The sequence below is a fragment of the Fusarium proliferatum genome (genome assembly GCF_900067095.1).
Source record: "Fusarium proliferatum ET1 genome assembly, contig: FPRO_scaffold006, whole genome shotgun sequence".
Classification (NCBI taxonomy): domain Eukaryota; kingdom Fungi; phylum Ascomycota; class Sordariomycetes; order Hypocreales; family Nectriaceae; genus Fusarium; species Fusarium proliferatum.
The window spans coordinates 442,977-458,506 of NW_022194795.1; the positions used below are offsets into that span (position 1 = coordinate 442,977).

Genomic DNA, 15,530 nt, shown 5'->3' on the forward strand with positions numbered 1-15,530 from the left:
GGATGCTTCCAGGTCCAGAGAAGGATCTTCCCTCAGGGAGCAAGAAAACACCGGACCTTAATATAGGAGGTCAAAATAAACTTAGCAAAGTGCCCCCTAAACGTAGGCTAAGTTTACCTAAGTATTTCTGTCGCTTAGGATCAAGGTCCTGAGGTTTCTTTCCTCCCCTAGTCTGTTAAGGTTGTGAAGAGAAAAAAAACCTCAAATGGTAATAGGGCTGGAAGACATCGGCGTCGTCTCAGATCTGTAGCTCAGTAATTGATGATTGGCTGCCCTGATGTTGAAACAGACTAGGGCGGCCTGTTCCTGAGACTCCTTGGCGTCAAACACGCGCGCCCAGGGTCTGTCTCGCCATGCTACTGGACGGGTGGTGGCGCTCGGTGCTAAAAATGAACACCCGTCCTAAAGATAGAGACGGAAGCTGGATAGCCACGAGACCATTCGGCGTTGGTAATTCTGGCCAGCTTCGGCATGATGAAAGGGATCGCAGAGATCCAATGCTGCCCATGACAAATTTTCTTACGCTATTGTGATTCTTATGCATACCTTTCGAGTGATATGCAAGCGCCATGTTTCGTAGTCCATCAACAAGCACCGAGTAATAAAGTACCAGGCTTAGGGATAGTCTGGCCTTCATCATGACCAGTGTGATCCGATCAGAACAGTAAATGCTGCGAATTGGGAGCTTTCATCTTGTTCAGACCTATCACAGCAAATGAGGCCCAGAGATGATGTACAAGCAAGGCAACTGAATCAATCAGTCAGGCCACCAGTCACGCCAAGCCAGCGTTTGGCCGTCTTAGCCAGATCCATGATCACTTATTCCACGAACCCTGTCCATCATAGTTGGCCTGCTTCTGTGATTCACATCCCCGTCAAGTCCGGTGGAAACGGTGGATTTGTGGACTGGCTCTACAATATCTCCGTTCTCCTATCAATTGGCGAGGTGCTTCAAAAGGGGAAATAGACCAAGTCCCTTGGTTTTGTAATCTCTTTTGACGTAGCAACCCGTGGTTGAACCATAATTATTGACATGCTCAAGGTGTAGGGTTTACTCAATCGTGGTTTCTTCGGAGGCCTGCTGTAGATCCATGGAGAGGAACAAGTGCGAGGGTTAACCACATGGCAATGTTATTTTTAGGATGAGTCGAGAAACATTCCCCATTCTTGATAATGGAATCGTGAGGCATAGTAATTACCAGCATCGCTTTGCTGCTGTTAAGAAGTGGCCCATCTAGATTACCTTAAAGGACGAGCATGTTATTTTCCCAGTAGCGAGGTCGGTAACGGCTTGACCGCAAGCGACGATGCCTTGGCACCTTCCATCTGTCACGACCAACCGTCAGTGGCTTGCGGTGGCGGTCTGGGGAAGCAGCGCCGGACCACGATGCTCCCATTAAGGTAGAAATCCGAACAAGAACAAAAGCAAGTACTTGCCTTCCACAAGGTACCTACCTTGATCCAGCATCTTTAGTGGCTCGCCCAAAAATGCCAAAACGGCCAATTGGCAACCGCCAGGGCATCCAAGCAAGCGCTGCTGCGCGATTGGCGGATATGGTGCCTGTACCTGCAGAAGCCTGTGCGGGACGTTAACGGGTCCGGGCCATCGATGCCCCTGATTCTTAACATGTTATAATATGGTGGCGCAGCGTTTCATTCATCAGTTGCACTTGCCCATTCGTAGAGATGGATGATACCCAAGAAAAGGACGGCAGACGCGGAAGGAGCAATTTGTCCTGGGGAAAAGGAAAGAAACATCTCAGGCAGGAAAAGAGAGCGAACCCCTTTTGGCGCTGTAAATTATGGCTTGTATTATGCGTCAACGATACTGTGCTTTCAGTGGGGAATACCAATGGCTGTAACCTGACTGCCTGAGTCCGCATCCACCACCTGAATTGTCTCTGCTCCTCATTGTCTTAGTTTAACCGCTATCTCAGCGTCCAAGTGCAAGCCTCACAGCGGGGTGTGAATCTTCCCGCTGTCGATGCCCCGCAAAGTGCTCTAAACACCCACCTCGGTAACTGGCTGTAGAAGCTCTGTTTCGCTTTTGGCCAACTGAGAGGCGCTCTGCTAGTGGCCATCAGTACATGCAGTAGCGCCTCGGAGCTTTAATCAGAATATGCATAACCGCCTTTCGATTTGTATTGGTTCACATACTGCACTGTTTTCTCATGGCAAGCGCCTGAAGATCGGGATATGCAGTGCGGCGTCTTGAAGCGCAGCCCAGTAGCGGGAGATGGGCCAGCTGAAGCAAGCCCTGTCAAGCATAAACAAAAAGTTATGTTAACCTTTCTAAGAATGGCACTTCGGCAAGGCGAGTAAAGACAAGGTTACTTCTCATCCATGGCCAGGTACAGGCATCACATTGGCTACCGTTGGGCATTGCGCTTCGCATGGTGCGAACTCGCTCGCTCATCAGTCCATCCACAGCCAAGACCTGAAAAAGATACACACCCTGAATAATGCTGCCACAGATCATTGGGCTGGCACCGAGCCGCTGTTAAAGACCCCTGTCAATGGAGAAACTTCTAACGACGTGGATCCCATGTCACGGATACCCATCCTTGTCATTGTCCCTGAGGCGCCCTGGACCACAAACCGTTGTGTCAAACCTCACCGGACGGACCTGAGTTCTTGGAGAGACCTTTTCGAACATCCAGCCGACCGTCGATGCTCAACCTGACTTAGAGGAGTATCAGGGGTTCCCATCGCCGGCGGTATCTCCACCAGGCATGGGCCATAGAGGGGACAACCCATGTTTGGTACCAGATGCCGGGCTGTTTGCTCTTTGCCTCCGCAGGTCATCACTCCTTCGGGTCTTATGATAGATATAGAGACTCGTGGGTATATAGATGCTTCTCATTCCCACCTCTTTCGACTTTTTCTTTTGGATTATCACTCACCTTTTTCTTTTCCTCTTTTCTTTACATCAAAGTTTCTCTTTTTTGTTCTGGTGTCAAAGTCATTCGTTTCCTTTGACTCCATTTCTTAATATTCTGTTCTGCATATAACACACTCGCTACACACACACAACTAGTTATTACCACCCCCCGACAATTCTTTTACCATGAAGGCCAACTTTGCCCTTCTGGCTCTCACTGCCAGCCTTGGCGAGGTCTCCGCTCACTGGGGTAAGTGGAAGGAGGCTCCTAAGTACACTCCTCCCCAAGCCATCGACAACAAGTGTCAGGAGAACCAGAAGAAAGGCTGGTACTGGGATGATCTCCAGGTCGGTCAGTTCGAGAAGTACAACGATTTTGATTTCAAGGGCTGGACCTGTGGAACCGATAAGTCGAAGCGCGATCTCACTGGCCGACACTTTGGCAAGTCTATCTCTGCTGAGTGTGGCCCTGTCAAGGAGGCTGCTCCCTCTTTCGGATGTGGCGCTGGCAGCAAGGAGAAGTCTTTCTCTCTGAAGAAGTTCCACGTCCGACCCGAGTTTGACTGCCGTCTCGAGTTCCACTATGACATGCCTGACGGCTCTACTTGCAAGCACCAGGCCGACTGCTCTAAGGACGGTACCGATGTTTACAACAGCCAGTGTGGTGGTGCCAAGAACGTCCGCTTCGTCTACCCCAAGCAGCCCAACAAGCCCAAGGACAAGTGCCGTGTTGAGGTTCCCCAAATCGACTTCGACTGTGACAAGCCTCAGCCTCCCAGCAACACCTACACCGTCCCCTCTGGCGAGAACACCAAGACCATCCCCTATGGTGACAACACCAAGACTGTCCCTGCTGGTGAGGAGACTACTACTGCTCCCGCTGGTGGCAACACCGAGACTGTCCCCTACGGTGAGAACACTGAGACTGTTCCCGCCGGCGAGCAGACCACCTCCGGATCTTCTCCTGCTGAGACTACCTCCGCCCCTGTAGGCGAGAACACCGAGACTGTGCCTGCCGGTGAGAACACCAAGACCGTTCCTTCTGGTGAAAACACTGAGACCGTCCCCGCCGGCGAGCAAACCACTTCTGGTTCTTCTCCTGCTGAGACCACCTCCGCTCCCGTTGGTGAGAACACGGAGACTGTTCCCTACGGCGAGAACACCAAGACCTTCCCTGCTGGTGAGGAGACCAAGACTGTTCCTGCCGGTGAGCAGACCACCTCTGGCTCATCTGGTTCCGAGACCACCTCTGCTCCTTCTGGCGAGACCACCGAGACTGTCCCTGCTGGCGAGAACACTGAGACCGTTCCCGCTGGTGAGAACACTGAGACTGTCCCTGCTGGCGAGGAGACCAAGACTGTTCCTGCTGGCGGCAAGACCACTTCCGGATCTTCAGGCTCTGAGACTACCTCCGCTCCTTCTGGCGAGAACACCGAGACTGTCCCTGCTGGCGAGAACACCAAGACTGTGCCCGCTGGTGAGGAGACCAAGACCGTCCCTGCTGGTGAGAACACCTCCGTTATCACCACCGTCTATGACAGCACCTCCACCGTCTACACCACTGAGGTCAAGACCATTACCTCTTGCGGCCCTGAGGTTACCAACTGCCCCGCCACTGCTGGTACCCCCGTTATCGTCACTGAGACTGTCGCCATCTCCACCACTATCTGCCCTGTGACTGAGACTCTTACTGGCGACAAGCCTGGCCAGACCAAGCCTACTGAGGGTGGTGACAAGCCTGGTTACACTCAGCCTGCTGGTGAGAAGCCCACTGGTGACAAGCCTGCCAAGACCACCGAGGGTTCTTCCCCCAACGCTACCACTGATGTCCCCGAGGAGCACACCACCATTGTCACCAGCTACGACAGCACCTCTACCATTTACTCTACTGAGGTCAAGACCATCACCTCTTGTGGTCCTGAGGTCACCAACTGCCCTGTCACTGCCGGTACTCCTGCTGTTGTCACCGAGACTGTTGCCGTTTCCACTACCATCTGCCCCGTCACCGAGACCATTACTCACAAGGCTCCCAAGCCCGAGAAGACTGGCTCCGATGAGAAGCCCGAGACCCCTAAGGCTCCCGAGGATGGTTATGACGTTCCCGATGTCGTCCCCAGCTGCTTGAACACTTTCCTTGACTATGTCGCCGACTGCAAGGACAACACCGATGCTGCCTGCTACTGCCCCTCCAAGGACTTCGTTGCCAACGTCTTCGAGTGCCTCTACGCCCACGCTGAGAACGACGACACTGTTGCCCAGGCCGTCTCCTTCTTCCAGGGTATCTGCGCTCCTTACGCCGAGAAGAACCCTGTCATTGCCACCGGTGCCGACTCCGTCACTGAGCACATCACTGTCACTGGCACTACCATCATCACCTCTGCTCACTACACCACCGTCGTTGTTGCTACCACCATCACTGAGCCCGTTGTCGCCAGCGGTACCCCTGTTGAGGGTTCCTCCACTGTCAAGACCATTGAGACTGAGATCGTTGTCCCTGAGGTTGGCTTCACCTCCGGCCCTGCTGGTAACGGTCCCATCCCTGCTCAGACTGCCCCTGCTACCGCTCCCGCTGCCGGTACTGAGGCCCCTGCTCCCGGCTACGAGGCTCCCGGCGCTGGTGAGACTCTCATCACTGGCAAGCCCGCTGTCGGCACCGGTGGTCTCCCCGCTCCTACCGCTACTGGCGTTCCCGTGACTGCTGGTGCCGCTCGCAACGGCATGGGCATCGCCGCCGCCATCCTGGCTGTTGCCATTGCCCTGTAAGGGTCATGATGCGCTTCGCACATCATCTCTGTTTTCCTTGTTGTTTATAGATTAGGTCTTGGTACCTGAGGCGGGACCTGTATGTATGCTATGTACGCCCGCACCCCGAGACCGCTTGAGCTTCCAGGGAAGTTAGACAGCGCGCTCAACAAACATGTATCATTCTTACGATCCTTACGAACTATGCATTAGTGTGGAAACTTGGTACTGACCGGATCCTCATGTGACATCAAGTCTTGGGAGGTCGAAGAAAAAAATGAAGTAGAAAAGAAAAAGAGCAAGGGAAGTTACCAGTTGAGCCGAGATGCACAGAAGCATATATACCCGCTGGCTGGTTGTTTAATGTTAATATTGACTTATTTTTTTTGAATTAATCCCCAATGCTCGCCTATGTCTGTTTTCCGTGTGAAGTAGTCGTTTGTCTCTTGTGAAGCTGTGGCCTCTTGTACATTCGGTGACTGATGTAAGTTGTTGATTGGCACAGGCCCTAAGTGAATACACTTCTATGGACTGGCAGTTAGCACAGTTTCATTTCTGAAGAGAAACGCAAGGACTGTCTTTTCCTGCTTCTATATATTTTTGGGAATCGTCATGATTAGGTCTCGTCTACCTAGCACCTAGCACCTAGCACCTAGACAGATAGACTTGGGAACACCACGTTCTCAATCACATTCTTCTGGGCACGCTGTTAATAGTGGCAACTTGATGACACTACGATATAGAACTTCTACCTACATCCCGCCCCATTTGTATATTATATGTCTTGTGGTTGCTGGGAAAGAGCTGCACTCTTTCCCTCTACAGGCTTGACAACGATCAACTTGCCACCCTCAACAAGCCATCGATCGCCTAGACAGTGGAAATCAAGACACTCGACTCGGTAGCATTTCGAAATGTTCCGTATTTGGATTCTCTCGAACGTTTTCGCTCAAAGAAAGACTTTACGATTGATCGATCGCAAGCTTGCGTGGAAAATGAGTCACAATCATGGCACGAAAACACCCATATCCCGCCGTGCATACTCTATGTACTTGACAGATGAGGCCAAACACAGCGAGTAGTACTACAGGTGGTTTGCCGATATACGACCACACGGAATGTATAGTGTCGAGTGTAAGCAGTAACTTAGCACATTGGAACCAGCCCACGAAGACCTAAGTACCCTTGCTAAAAGTCTGATGCTTCTCGAACTCGATGACACCAAATTGCGATATCGGCACAGTTGGCTTCTTATGTGCGGATGTTGTCAGCTTTGCCTTGATCTCCGATAGCAGTAAAGCTCAGACACCTCCTTTCAGGATACGAGAGTGTTTGATCAAAGCCTCCGGAGTTCAAAGTAAAACTGCAAAGCCTTCCTACAGTTGCCCAAGTTTGTCTTTCACTTATAACACTAACCACAAGGTCTCTCACCAACCCTGGCGTGGCCACGCGCTCTTCTCAATCTTTAGGTTCGTGGGATTCATGTCTATTCCAAATGTCGCAATTTGACCGGTAGCTTCTCCGGTCATGTGCATACAAAAATTCAGGATCAACGACGTCGAAGGATTCGCGGCGCCACCAGGGTCCAATGCCAAGACATGATGGCAATTTAAGCATTTCGAGATAATCTAATCTTATCAAATCAATCAGTTGCAGTTGCAGTTGGTGGCAAACACCAAATCGGCGATGCAACACAACCAGCCTCGATATCGATGAAACTGGACATCAGTTCACCTCATAGAGCGCTATCATGGGGATGTGATGCTCTCTGAGTTATTGTTTCTATCCAAAATGCAGTTCCATGGTCTGCCATCGGAGGAACGCTTTGGCGGATCAAATCGGGAGGTTCAAAGGACTCTATTCCCTTGTCAAACTTCAGATCGGCCGTGCATCTCGGCCCTTTACACCAATGTCTTGGTCCAAGGAAAGACAAGGCTCTTTTCTGTAAGCAGAAGAGACTACAATAGTTCGGATATATTGCGATATTATTGGGAGACTATTTACTGCTCCCAGGCGCCAAGAGTGTCTAACTCTATGACAAGGACTTCTCTGGCCCACCACAAGGAAAATGTCACCCGGACGGTCGGATTTTGCAATGCTAAAGAGGGCCGGGTGCATTCATTATGTCTGGAACATCAAAAGACCATTCATCGGATGTGATCCTGCAGAATCGGCCTATCAATCACCGGACCCCCGCATGAGTACGACAAAGCAGGTCAAGAGAAAGGAAGATTTTGGCCAGGCAGCAGTCAATTCGATGCTTGACATCCACAGTGGATTCAACCCAGAATCGTTTTTGTTCCGAGCCTTCGGGGAGCAAGAAAATACGGGACCTTGAGGTAAGGTGTCAAAATAAACTCGGCAAAAGATATCCTAAACTTGGTAAAGATGCCCTAAATTCATGCAAATTTACCTAAGTCTTTTTGTCACTTAGAATCAAGGTCCCGAGTTTTCTTTTCTCCTCTAGTGAGCCACATTACAAGCTCTGGATGGAAGGCTTATTTCCAGACTGGACGAAAGGCTTGCCAAGACGTTGAAGCGGACATCAAAGGCCCCAGTAAGGAAATGAATTTGCCTCAAGTCTCAATCTTTGAGCCACTTGACCATCGACTTCCTTTTGACCGGATTATCAACAGCTCTATCAGTGAATCTGAGATCAGTCAGACATGCTTTGGCCTGTCGCTGTTTATCTTCTTCAGATTGATAAGGAGAATGAAGAGAGCAACAGTTCCACAGAGCCTAGAAACCCAGTCCAGGGCTAAAAATCATGCTTCGGAATCCCGTGTTAGTGGCTTGCCCATCTTCTCTCCGATTGCCTGATGCCAAGACTATGGCTCACAACCATATTTACGCCAAAAAGCGCCTCTATTGCCCTTCCTGGTTCGAAATGACCCGAAAACTCATCATGGTCAAATCGGAGTCTGGCTTTTCTCACTATCGACCGGCGCCCACTTACCGGGAAATAATCTTGTACGGCCCCACGGCTTGTTATGTGGTGCTTCGTTTCTTTAGACGCTATAAACGCGCTGTTGGTTGTTGGTTGTTGGCCTTACGATCGATCTAATCTGTGTCGTTTTATATGACAAGCGACATGCAACGGAACCTGGACCAACCGAACACTTTGGCCCTTTTCTGAGATAAAAGCTTCTATAAGCTTTCCTTCACATACTTATACTCGGAGAAGGACGGATGAAATTGACGTGCCAATGCTACGCCGCACGCTGGAGGGTGAAGGGCGGCCAAGAGGTGCGATCTTCAGTGCTGATGCTGCTTATCAGATTATCAGATGATCAGATATGCGACTAGCGCTGAAAAACTTGCGTTGGTGTTCTTGGGGGTCAACACCAAACGGCGCCATACCGTACCAAGCAGTTGGAGCGACGCCACTCTCGGCCAACTCACCCCGGTCGATGGGCGGATAGCTTCTGGAAATAAGCTTCATCCAATGGATGATGCTCTCGACACTGCAAGGTCTCCATTTGGCACATCTGCGGTGCTATTCCCAAGAGTTAGACTCGTAGGGCCAAGCAAATAGAGCGTGGATGATCGGTGTTAGTGCGTCTTTTTCTCGCCATCCCAGAACCAGGGACGTCTCTGCAGCGAGAGGGTTCGTCTCGAATACGGGCTTTCTGCCGTTGATTGTCCAGGGTCGCAATGAGCTTAATCCTTACCTGGCTCATGGCAGACTTACCGCAGCCAGTTATAGGTGGGCTTAGGAAGCTCACCCATCGGAGACCAGTTACCGTTTTAGCCTTCCGAAGGATTCGCTCTATGAAATCTAGCCATGGATGATCATCGCCTATCCCGTTCTCAATTCTCGCTCTAGTGAGAGCTTCCAATGCAGCCAGAGTTGCAATGAGCTACGATCTTGGCCTGGTAGGGCAAGGTACTTAATGGGTGCTCTCCCCCCTTCAATGCGACCTCGTGGTCCCCTCATAGATTGAGCAATCGTCAAGCTTATTTCTTTCTTTCTTCCCTCGATCCATTGAGCCGAATTGAGCACCTCCTCCCTTTGGAACGATTCTGGCATCTTTCGTTCCAATGGCGACTCACACCATGAACGGGCCTGAGCCCGTCAACGAAGTGTCTGTCCCAGACATTGAGAAGGCTCCCGCCAACAACAACATCATGGTCGATGAGGATCTCAAGGACTTCTCCGACGATGAGTTCAAGCAACAGGGTGTCAAGAAAGCCGAGGCCATCACCAGCGTCTGGACCAAGAAGATGCTGATTGCCACATTTGTCTTGTAAGTGATTAGCTCACCTTGCTATGACTATACTGATCCTGTATCTTCTAGTCTGTTCCTCGTCTCCTTCGTCGATAGTCTGCTCCAAAATGTGCAGAGCAACCTCATTCCATACGTCACTTCAGCCTTCGCTTCACACGGTCTTCTCGCCTCAACTGGTATCGTAGCCTCGATTCTGGGTGCCGTCTGGAACTTGACCCTCGCCAAGATCATTGACATCTGGGGTCGAGTCTGGGGCTTCGGTGCCATGGTTCTCCTGATTGTTGTCGGTATGATCATGAAGGCCACATGCAACAGCGTCGAGATGTATGCTGCTGCGCATACGTTCTACTGGGTTGGCCATCTCGGTCTCATCTATGTCATTGACGTTGTCGTCGCTGACACCACTACTCTCCGCAACCGATTGATCATCATGGGTATCAACTACACGCCTACCATCAGCTCCACTTTCGCCGGTCCCAAGATTGCTGAGCTCTTTTTGAAGAACGTCAACTTCCGATGGGCTTTTGGTTCGTTCTGTATCATCCTGTTGGCGTTCTGCATTCCCGTCATGGTTATCTTCATCATGAATGAGATGAAGGCCAAGAAGTTTGGCCTTGCCCCTGAGAAGGTACACAACCGCACTATTTGGGAGTCCTTCAAGTATTACTTTGTGCAGTTCGATGGTGAGTTTACTCTTTGTCCGCTTTGGGCGCACAGTATCTAACCTTATTCTAGTTATTGGCCTTTTCCTGACCAGTGCCGGCTGGGCTCTACTCCTACTCCCTTTCAGCATCGCTGCTACTGCTCCCAACGGATGGGCCACAGGTTACATCATTGCCATGCCAGTCCTTGGTGTTGTTCTCATTGCCAGCTTCGTCGTCTGGGAGAAGTTCTTCGCCCCTGTGCCTTACTTCCCCTTCCACCTACTTGCCGATCGCACCATTTTGGGAGCATGTCTCATCTATGGCATTATGTTTGCCTCTATCTTCTGCTGGGATACCTATTACGGCTCTTACTTGCAGGTTGTTCACTTTGAGAGTGTCACCACTTCTGGATATATCCTCAACTCGTTCTCTCTGATGGCTGCTTTCGTTGGACCCTTCGTTGGTATCGCCATTCGATACCTGGGACGCTTCAAGTGGCCTTCTTTCGTCGGTGTGCCTTTCTTGGTTCTCGGTACCGCCCTTCTCATCCACTTCCGTCACCCTGAGACTGCCGTCAACTGGCTCGTCATGTGCCAGCTTTTCAACGGTATCTACAGTGGTATCTGGTCCTTGACTGCCCGTATCGCAGTCATGTCCTCCGTCAAGCATCAGGATGTCGCCGTCGCTCTGGCAATCTGGGGTATGTTCGGCGGTATCGGTTCCTCCATTGGTGTGGCCATTGCTGGCGGCATCTGGACAAACATGCTACCCACCGAGCTTGCCAAACAGCTCCCCGAGTCTGCCAAGAACATGACTGCTACCATCTATGGCGACATAAACGTTCAGCTGTCTTACCCTGCAGGTAGCCCTGAGCGAGACGCTATTATTGCTGCTTATGACTATGTGCAGCAAAAGATGATCTACGCTGGCTGCGCGTTCATCCCTCTCTGCGTCGTCTGCCTCTTCATGTGGAAGAACATCGACATCAAGGAGAAGGATGCTCAAAGCAAGCAGGCCAAGGGCATGGTCTTCTAAGAATCTTCGAAATAGACTCAGGAAGAACACCTCATGAAAAGGGTAGGGATTATGAGTTTTCAGGTAAAGATTAATGAATTGATATAATACAAAAGTTCCATTCGCTTTATAGACATCTCAGCTAGACTTCACTCACTACAATGCAGTCGTCTAGTGCTTTAATGAATGCTCAGCCTTGCATCAATGTGATATCACGAACGATTCTCGAAACTGCATTAATGCTGATCTATAGTCTCTTCAGCAAGTTTCTTTATTTGACGATGGCGTCAGTCCGATGTACAGGATAAGAACACGTTAAGTAGGTTTCATGGTTCCCAAGAGCACATTGAGTGAGCAATCGTCAATTGAAGAGCATCTCGTTCATTTATGAGTTTAATTCCATTTGGCAACGATCTTACTCGTTCTGTATTCTCGATTGAATCTGCTGACCATCGTGATTTTCTTCTTGCGGTTGGTTGGCATGGCGCTGTAACCATGAAGCCGGGATTCAGTAGCATAGGCTTGCCGCAAGGTCAAAGATATATGATAAGTTTGTTAAGTTATCTAACAGTCATTAATCGCTCGACTTCCTGGCAGGAAGGGCATGAACTTCCTTCTCTTTCTTACACTATGCACCATATCATTACAGCTTAGCTCCCTTCTCCTTGCGGGCCTGCTTCTCCTTGTCTCTCAATAGACGTCGAAGGATCTTGCCACTAGGACTCTTGGGAATGATCTCGATAAACTCGATGCCGCCCTTGAGCCACTTGTGGCGCGCCTTGTGCTCTTCGACGTGCTTGTTGATGCTTTTTGTGATCTCCTCGTCGGACTTGCCCTTGGCCTCGGGTGCTTTGACAACGAAGGCCTTGGGGACTTCGCCAGCTCGGTCATCAGGGACTTGAATAACGGCACAGTCGTCGACGAGAGGATGGGTGAGAAGATGAGCTTCGAGCTCAGCCGGTGCGACTTGGTGGCCCTAAGAGTATGTAAGTAAGTGAGCAAGGGTGTTAAGGTGGTGAGATTTACCTTGACTTTAATAAGCTCCTTGATTCGGTCCACGATGACAAGGTGTTCAATGCCCTTGGGTGACTTGCGAACGATAACCTCGTCACCTGTTCGCATCCAGCGTCCATCGCTGTGGTTAACAAAGGTCTCGGCTGTGGCCTTTGCATTGTTGAGATATCCCAGAACAACACTGGGGCCTTGGACGTAGAGTTCACCGGGGGTGTTGTATTCCGTAACCTCTTTGCCTTCAGCATCGATAACCTTGGCCTTGATGCCAGGAAGAAGGGATCCAGAGGAGCCGGGATCGATATCGAGTTCAGTAGTTGATGAGACTACGGGTGATGTTTCAGTGAGACCTACAAAGTTAGTGACGAGACACAACGCGTGATTGAAGGTGACATACCGTAGCCTTGGCAGATATTCCACTTGGGCCAGATTTCATTCAAGCCAGAGATTGTTTCCTTTCCAAGGGGAGCAGCACCGCTGAAGATGAAGCGGACAGAGCTGAGGTCGTACTTTTGGCACTCAGCCTTGTGGCTTAGCATCTGGACCATGATGGGAGGGACGAGGGCCATTTGTTCGATCTTGAAGCGCTGAACAGTAGCGAGGAACATCTTGAGCTCGAACTTGGGCAGAATGACTGTCTCATCGCCATTGTAGACGCCTTGATACAAGTTAGTTCGGTGAGACGTGGGAAGAGGGTGAGATGACATTACCCCAATGAGCGACTGGGACGAGGCCGTAAATATGACTGAGTGGTAAGAGACCAAGCTGAACCTGAGTGTCGACTCCCGCTGCTTTTCGGCCCTCTGCGTTTTGGACTGTCATTTGCATAACGTTTGCGATCACATTGACGTGAGTGATCTCAACCGCTTTCTACGATTTGTGAGCCATTCATTCACCTCATCAATATCCAGTGCGACTTACGGGAAGACCTGATGTTCCACTGGAGTAGCATAGATACGCAACTTGCCTCAAACCTTGGCCTTTGATCCAGTTCAGAGGCTGAAGTTCAGGCGCATCCTTGCCTTCTGCAATCAAGTCATCAATTGACTTGAAAGGTGACTTGGACTCGAAGCCGGGCACGGGTAGAAGAAAGACACGGTCCTCAGGGATACCGACAGCCTTGGCGGCAGTGAGAGCAGTCTCGAGAAGAGGAACACAAGTGAATAGGGCGTTTGCGCCGGATGAGCGAAGCTGGTGCTCAAGTTCTGGGGCAGAATATGCGGCACTGGCGGGTGTGACGATTCCGTTGAGACGATGAACAGCATGGGTCATGGTAATGTAGTCGATCTTATACGTTAGTTGGAATTTTGTGTGACTGAGCTCAAACGTACAGTGTTGACTGAGAATAGTGCCACAACTCTATCCCACTCTGTTCCATCGTGGACATCATAGCCAAGGCGTTTTGCAAGAGCACGCGCGAGAAGCTTCTCACGCTGGATGACCTCTTCTGTGGTGTACGTCTTACCAGAGATACCGCATGTGAAGGGATTTCTGGACTGAGCAATAGGTTTGCGAGCGTGCTTATCGCTGAAGATGAAGTCCGGGATGGTGATTGACTCGGGAGGTTCTAAGGAATGTGAGCAGAGGGGCTGAAACCAACGACAGGGTGAGTTTACCGAAGGGCAGGCTAACCGAGGGAGGAGGGTAGAAGACCATCTTGAATAAGGATTAGAGAGAGGGTATTCAGAGGTTGTAGAGAAGAGGAGAGAATGAGGAGAATAGAGGAAAGGAAATGGGGGACAAAGATGAGGAGCTGAATATGTACTACGTAGTTGGTTCCCTGCTTCTCTCTTCTCCTTGTCGCTTCGGGGCCTCCTCCAAATCTGGGGAAGACCCAATTTAGCGTGCTTTGATTCCCACTATCTCCGCATTACACCAATCTTGGCCCTATTGGCTGCGATATCAAGACCTCGGTGCCAGCCGAGGTATAGGAAATAGGGTCGTTGCCATAGGGTTACGCAGATCATGTTTTGGGGTCAAAGCTGAAGTTGAGGTGCATGTGACTAAAAAAATTAAGGTTGGCAGTATTTCTTGGTATTGGTATTTTGAGCTTAGTAGCTTCTGTATGTCTTCTATCGTTGCAGGAATTGGGGTAGAGGAAGTGGACCGTATCTTTGATGCCTCGGTATGTGGCTTGCATTGAATTCCGCCCTAGTTCCGCCATGTCAACATCTCCCGTCTCGATAAGGAGCGTTGTCCCTCGATGAGAATTCATGTATAACCATAGATTACGACTCTATTCACGGTACTACGTAGAGGAAAGAAGTTGCATTGTGCTATGTGAGCAACTTATATCGCTAACTTTCCGTTGGAAAGTCAATTTAAGCTCAAGTAAGCTTACCGTTGCACGTTTCTACCCGCGCTGACGTCCACCACTCAGGATGAACTCAGATTGCCTAAAAAGGCAGAGAGAATGTTACCAGATACCGAAATTACTCATCAGGAGCAACTACACACTTGATTCTGGCTACTGATTACAGACTATCGTATAGTGCTTTTCGTGTGTTGGTGAAATTGACTTCAGCGCCCTGGTTCTGTTACTTCTCGCCATAACGATGACTTCACCCACTGGAACCAACAGTTCTCTCAACTTTTGATCCGATCAGATTTGAATTTGTCGCCTTTTGCTCACCGCCAACAGCTATCACCTATTAGAATTGCGAAATGGGGTCACGATGTAACTCTCTGACTCAGAAATCTCGCACCTCCCTGGCGATGCACGACAGCCTTGTGAGAGCCTCAAGAGAGATGCCATTCATCGACCTTCGTGATTCTGCATTCTACAGCAGAGCGCCGACGTTTCTCGAGAAAAAGACTCAATAGACTCCCGCGATTGTGATTACACAGACACGACCATTTCTTGATGGATACAGAGTGTCTCCCGAGATATCCGAAGTCTTCCTCCCGCGTTGCGCAAGATGTGGCTGTCAGCTGTTGCGGCACCACGAGCAAAGCACGTTGATCCAACACGACGGGTACACAAAAAGTCTACATCGAGGAAAGAAATTC

The 15,530-nt window shown here is 50.3% G+C and overlaps 3 protein-coding genes across 3 annotated transcripts; 2 read left to right on the plus strand and 1 right to left on the minus strand.

The window, feature by feature from the left end:
- Nucleotides 1-3,067: 3,067 nt before the first annotated feature.
- FPRO_09225 (uncharacterized protein) lies at nucleotides 3,068-5,644 on the plus strand (the record flags this gene model as incomplete). The annotated part of the gene is made up of 1 exon (XM_031232596.1): nucleotides 3,068-5,644. The coding sequence occupies one exon, from the start codon at nucleotides 3,068-3,070 to the stop codon at nucleotides 5,642-5,644; it is 2,577 nt and encodes an 858-aa protein (XP_031082516.1).
- A 4,035-nt stretch (nucleotides 5,645-9,679) lies between these two features.
- On the plus strand, nucleotides 9,680-11,531 carry FPRO_09226 (uncharacterized protein; the record flags this gene model as incomplete). The annotated part of the gene is made up of 3 exons (XM_031232597.1): nucleotides 9,680-9,870; nucleotides 9,922-10,535; nucleotides 10,588-11,531. 3 exons carry the CDS (start codon nucleotides 9,680-9,682, stop codon nucleotides 11,529-11,531), a joined length of 1,749 nt encoding a protein of 582 aa, XP_031082517.1.
- Nucleotides 11,532-12,153: 622 nt separating this feature from the next.
- On the minus strand, nucleotides 12,154-14,177 carry FPRO_09227 (putative phenylacetyl-CoA ligase; the record flags this gene model as incomplete). Its single annotated transcript, XM_031232598.1, has 7 exons — nucleotides 12,154-12,486; nucleotides 12,537-12,871; nucleotides 12,919-13,179; nucleotides 13,232-13,391; nucleotides 13,443-13,808; nucleotides 13,853-14,088; nucleotides 14,138-14,177. The coding sequence occupies 7 exons, from the start codon at nucleotides 14,175-14,177 to the stop codon at nucleotides 12,154-12,156; spliced, it is 1,731 nt and encodes a 576-aa protein (XP_031082518.1).
- Between the last annotated feature and the right edge of the window lie 1,353 nt (nucleotides 14,178-15,530).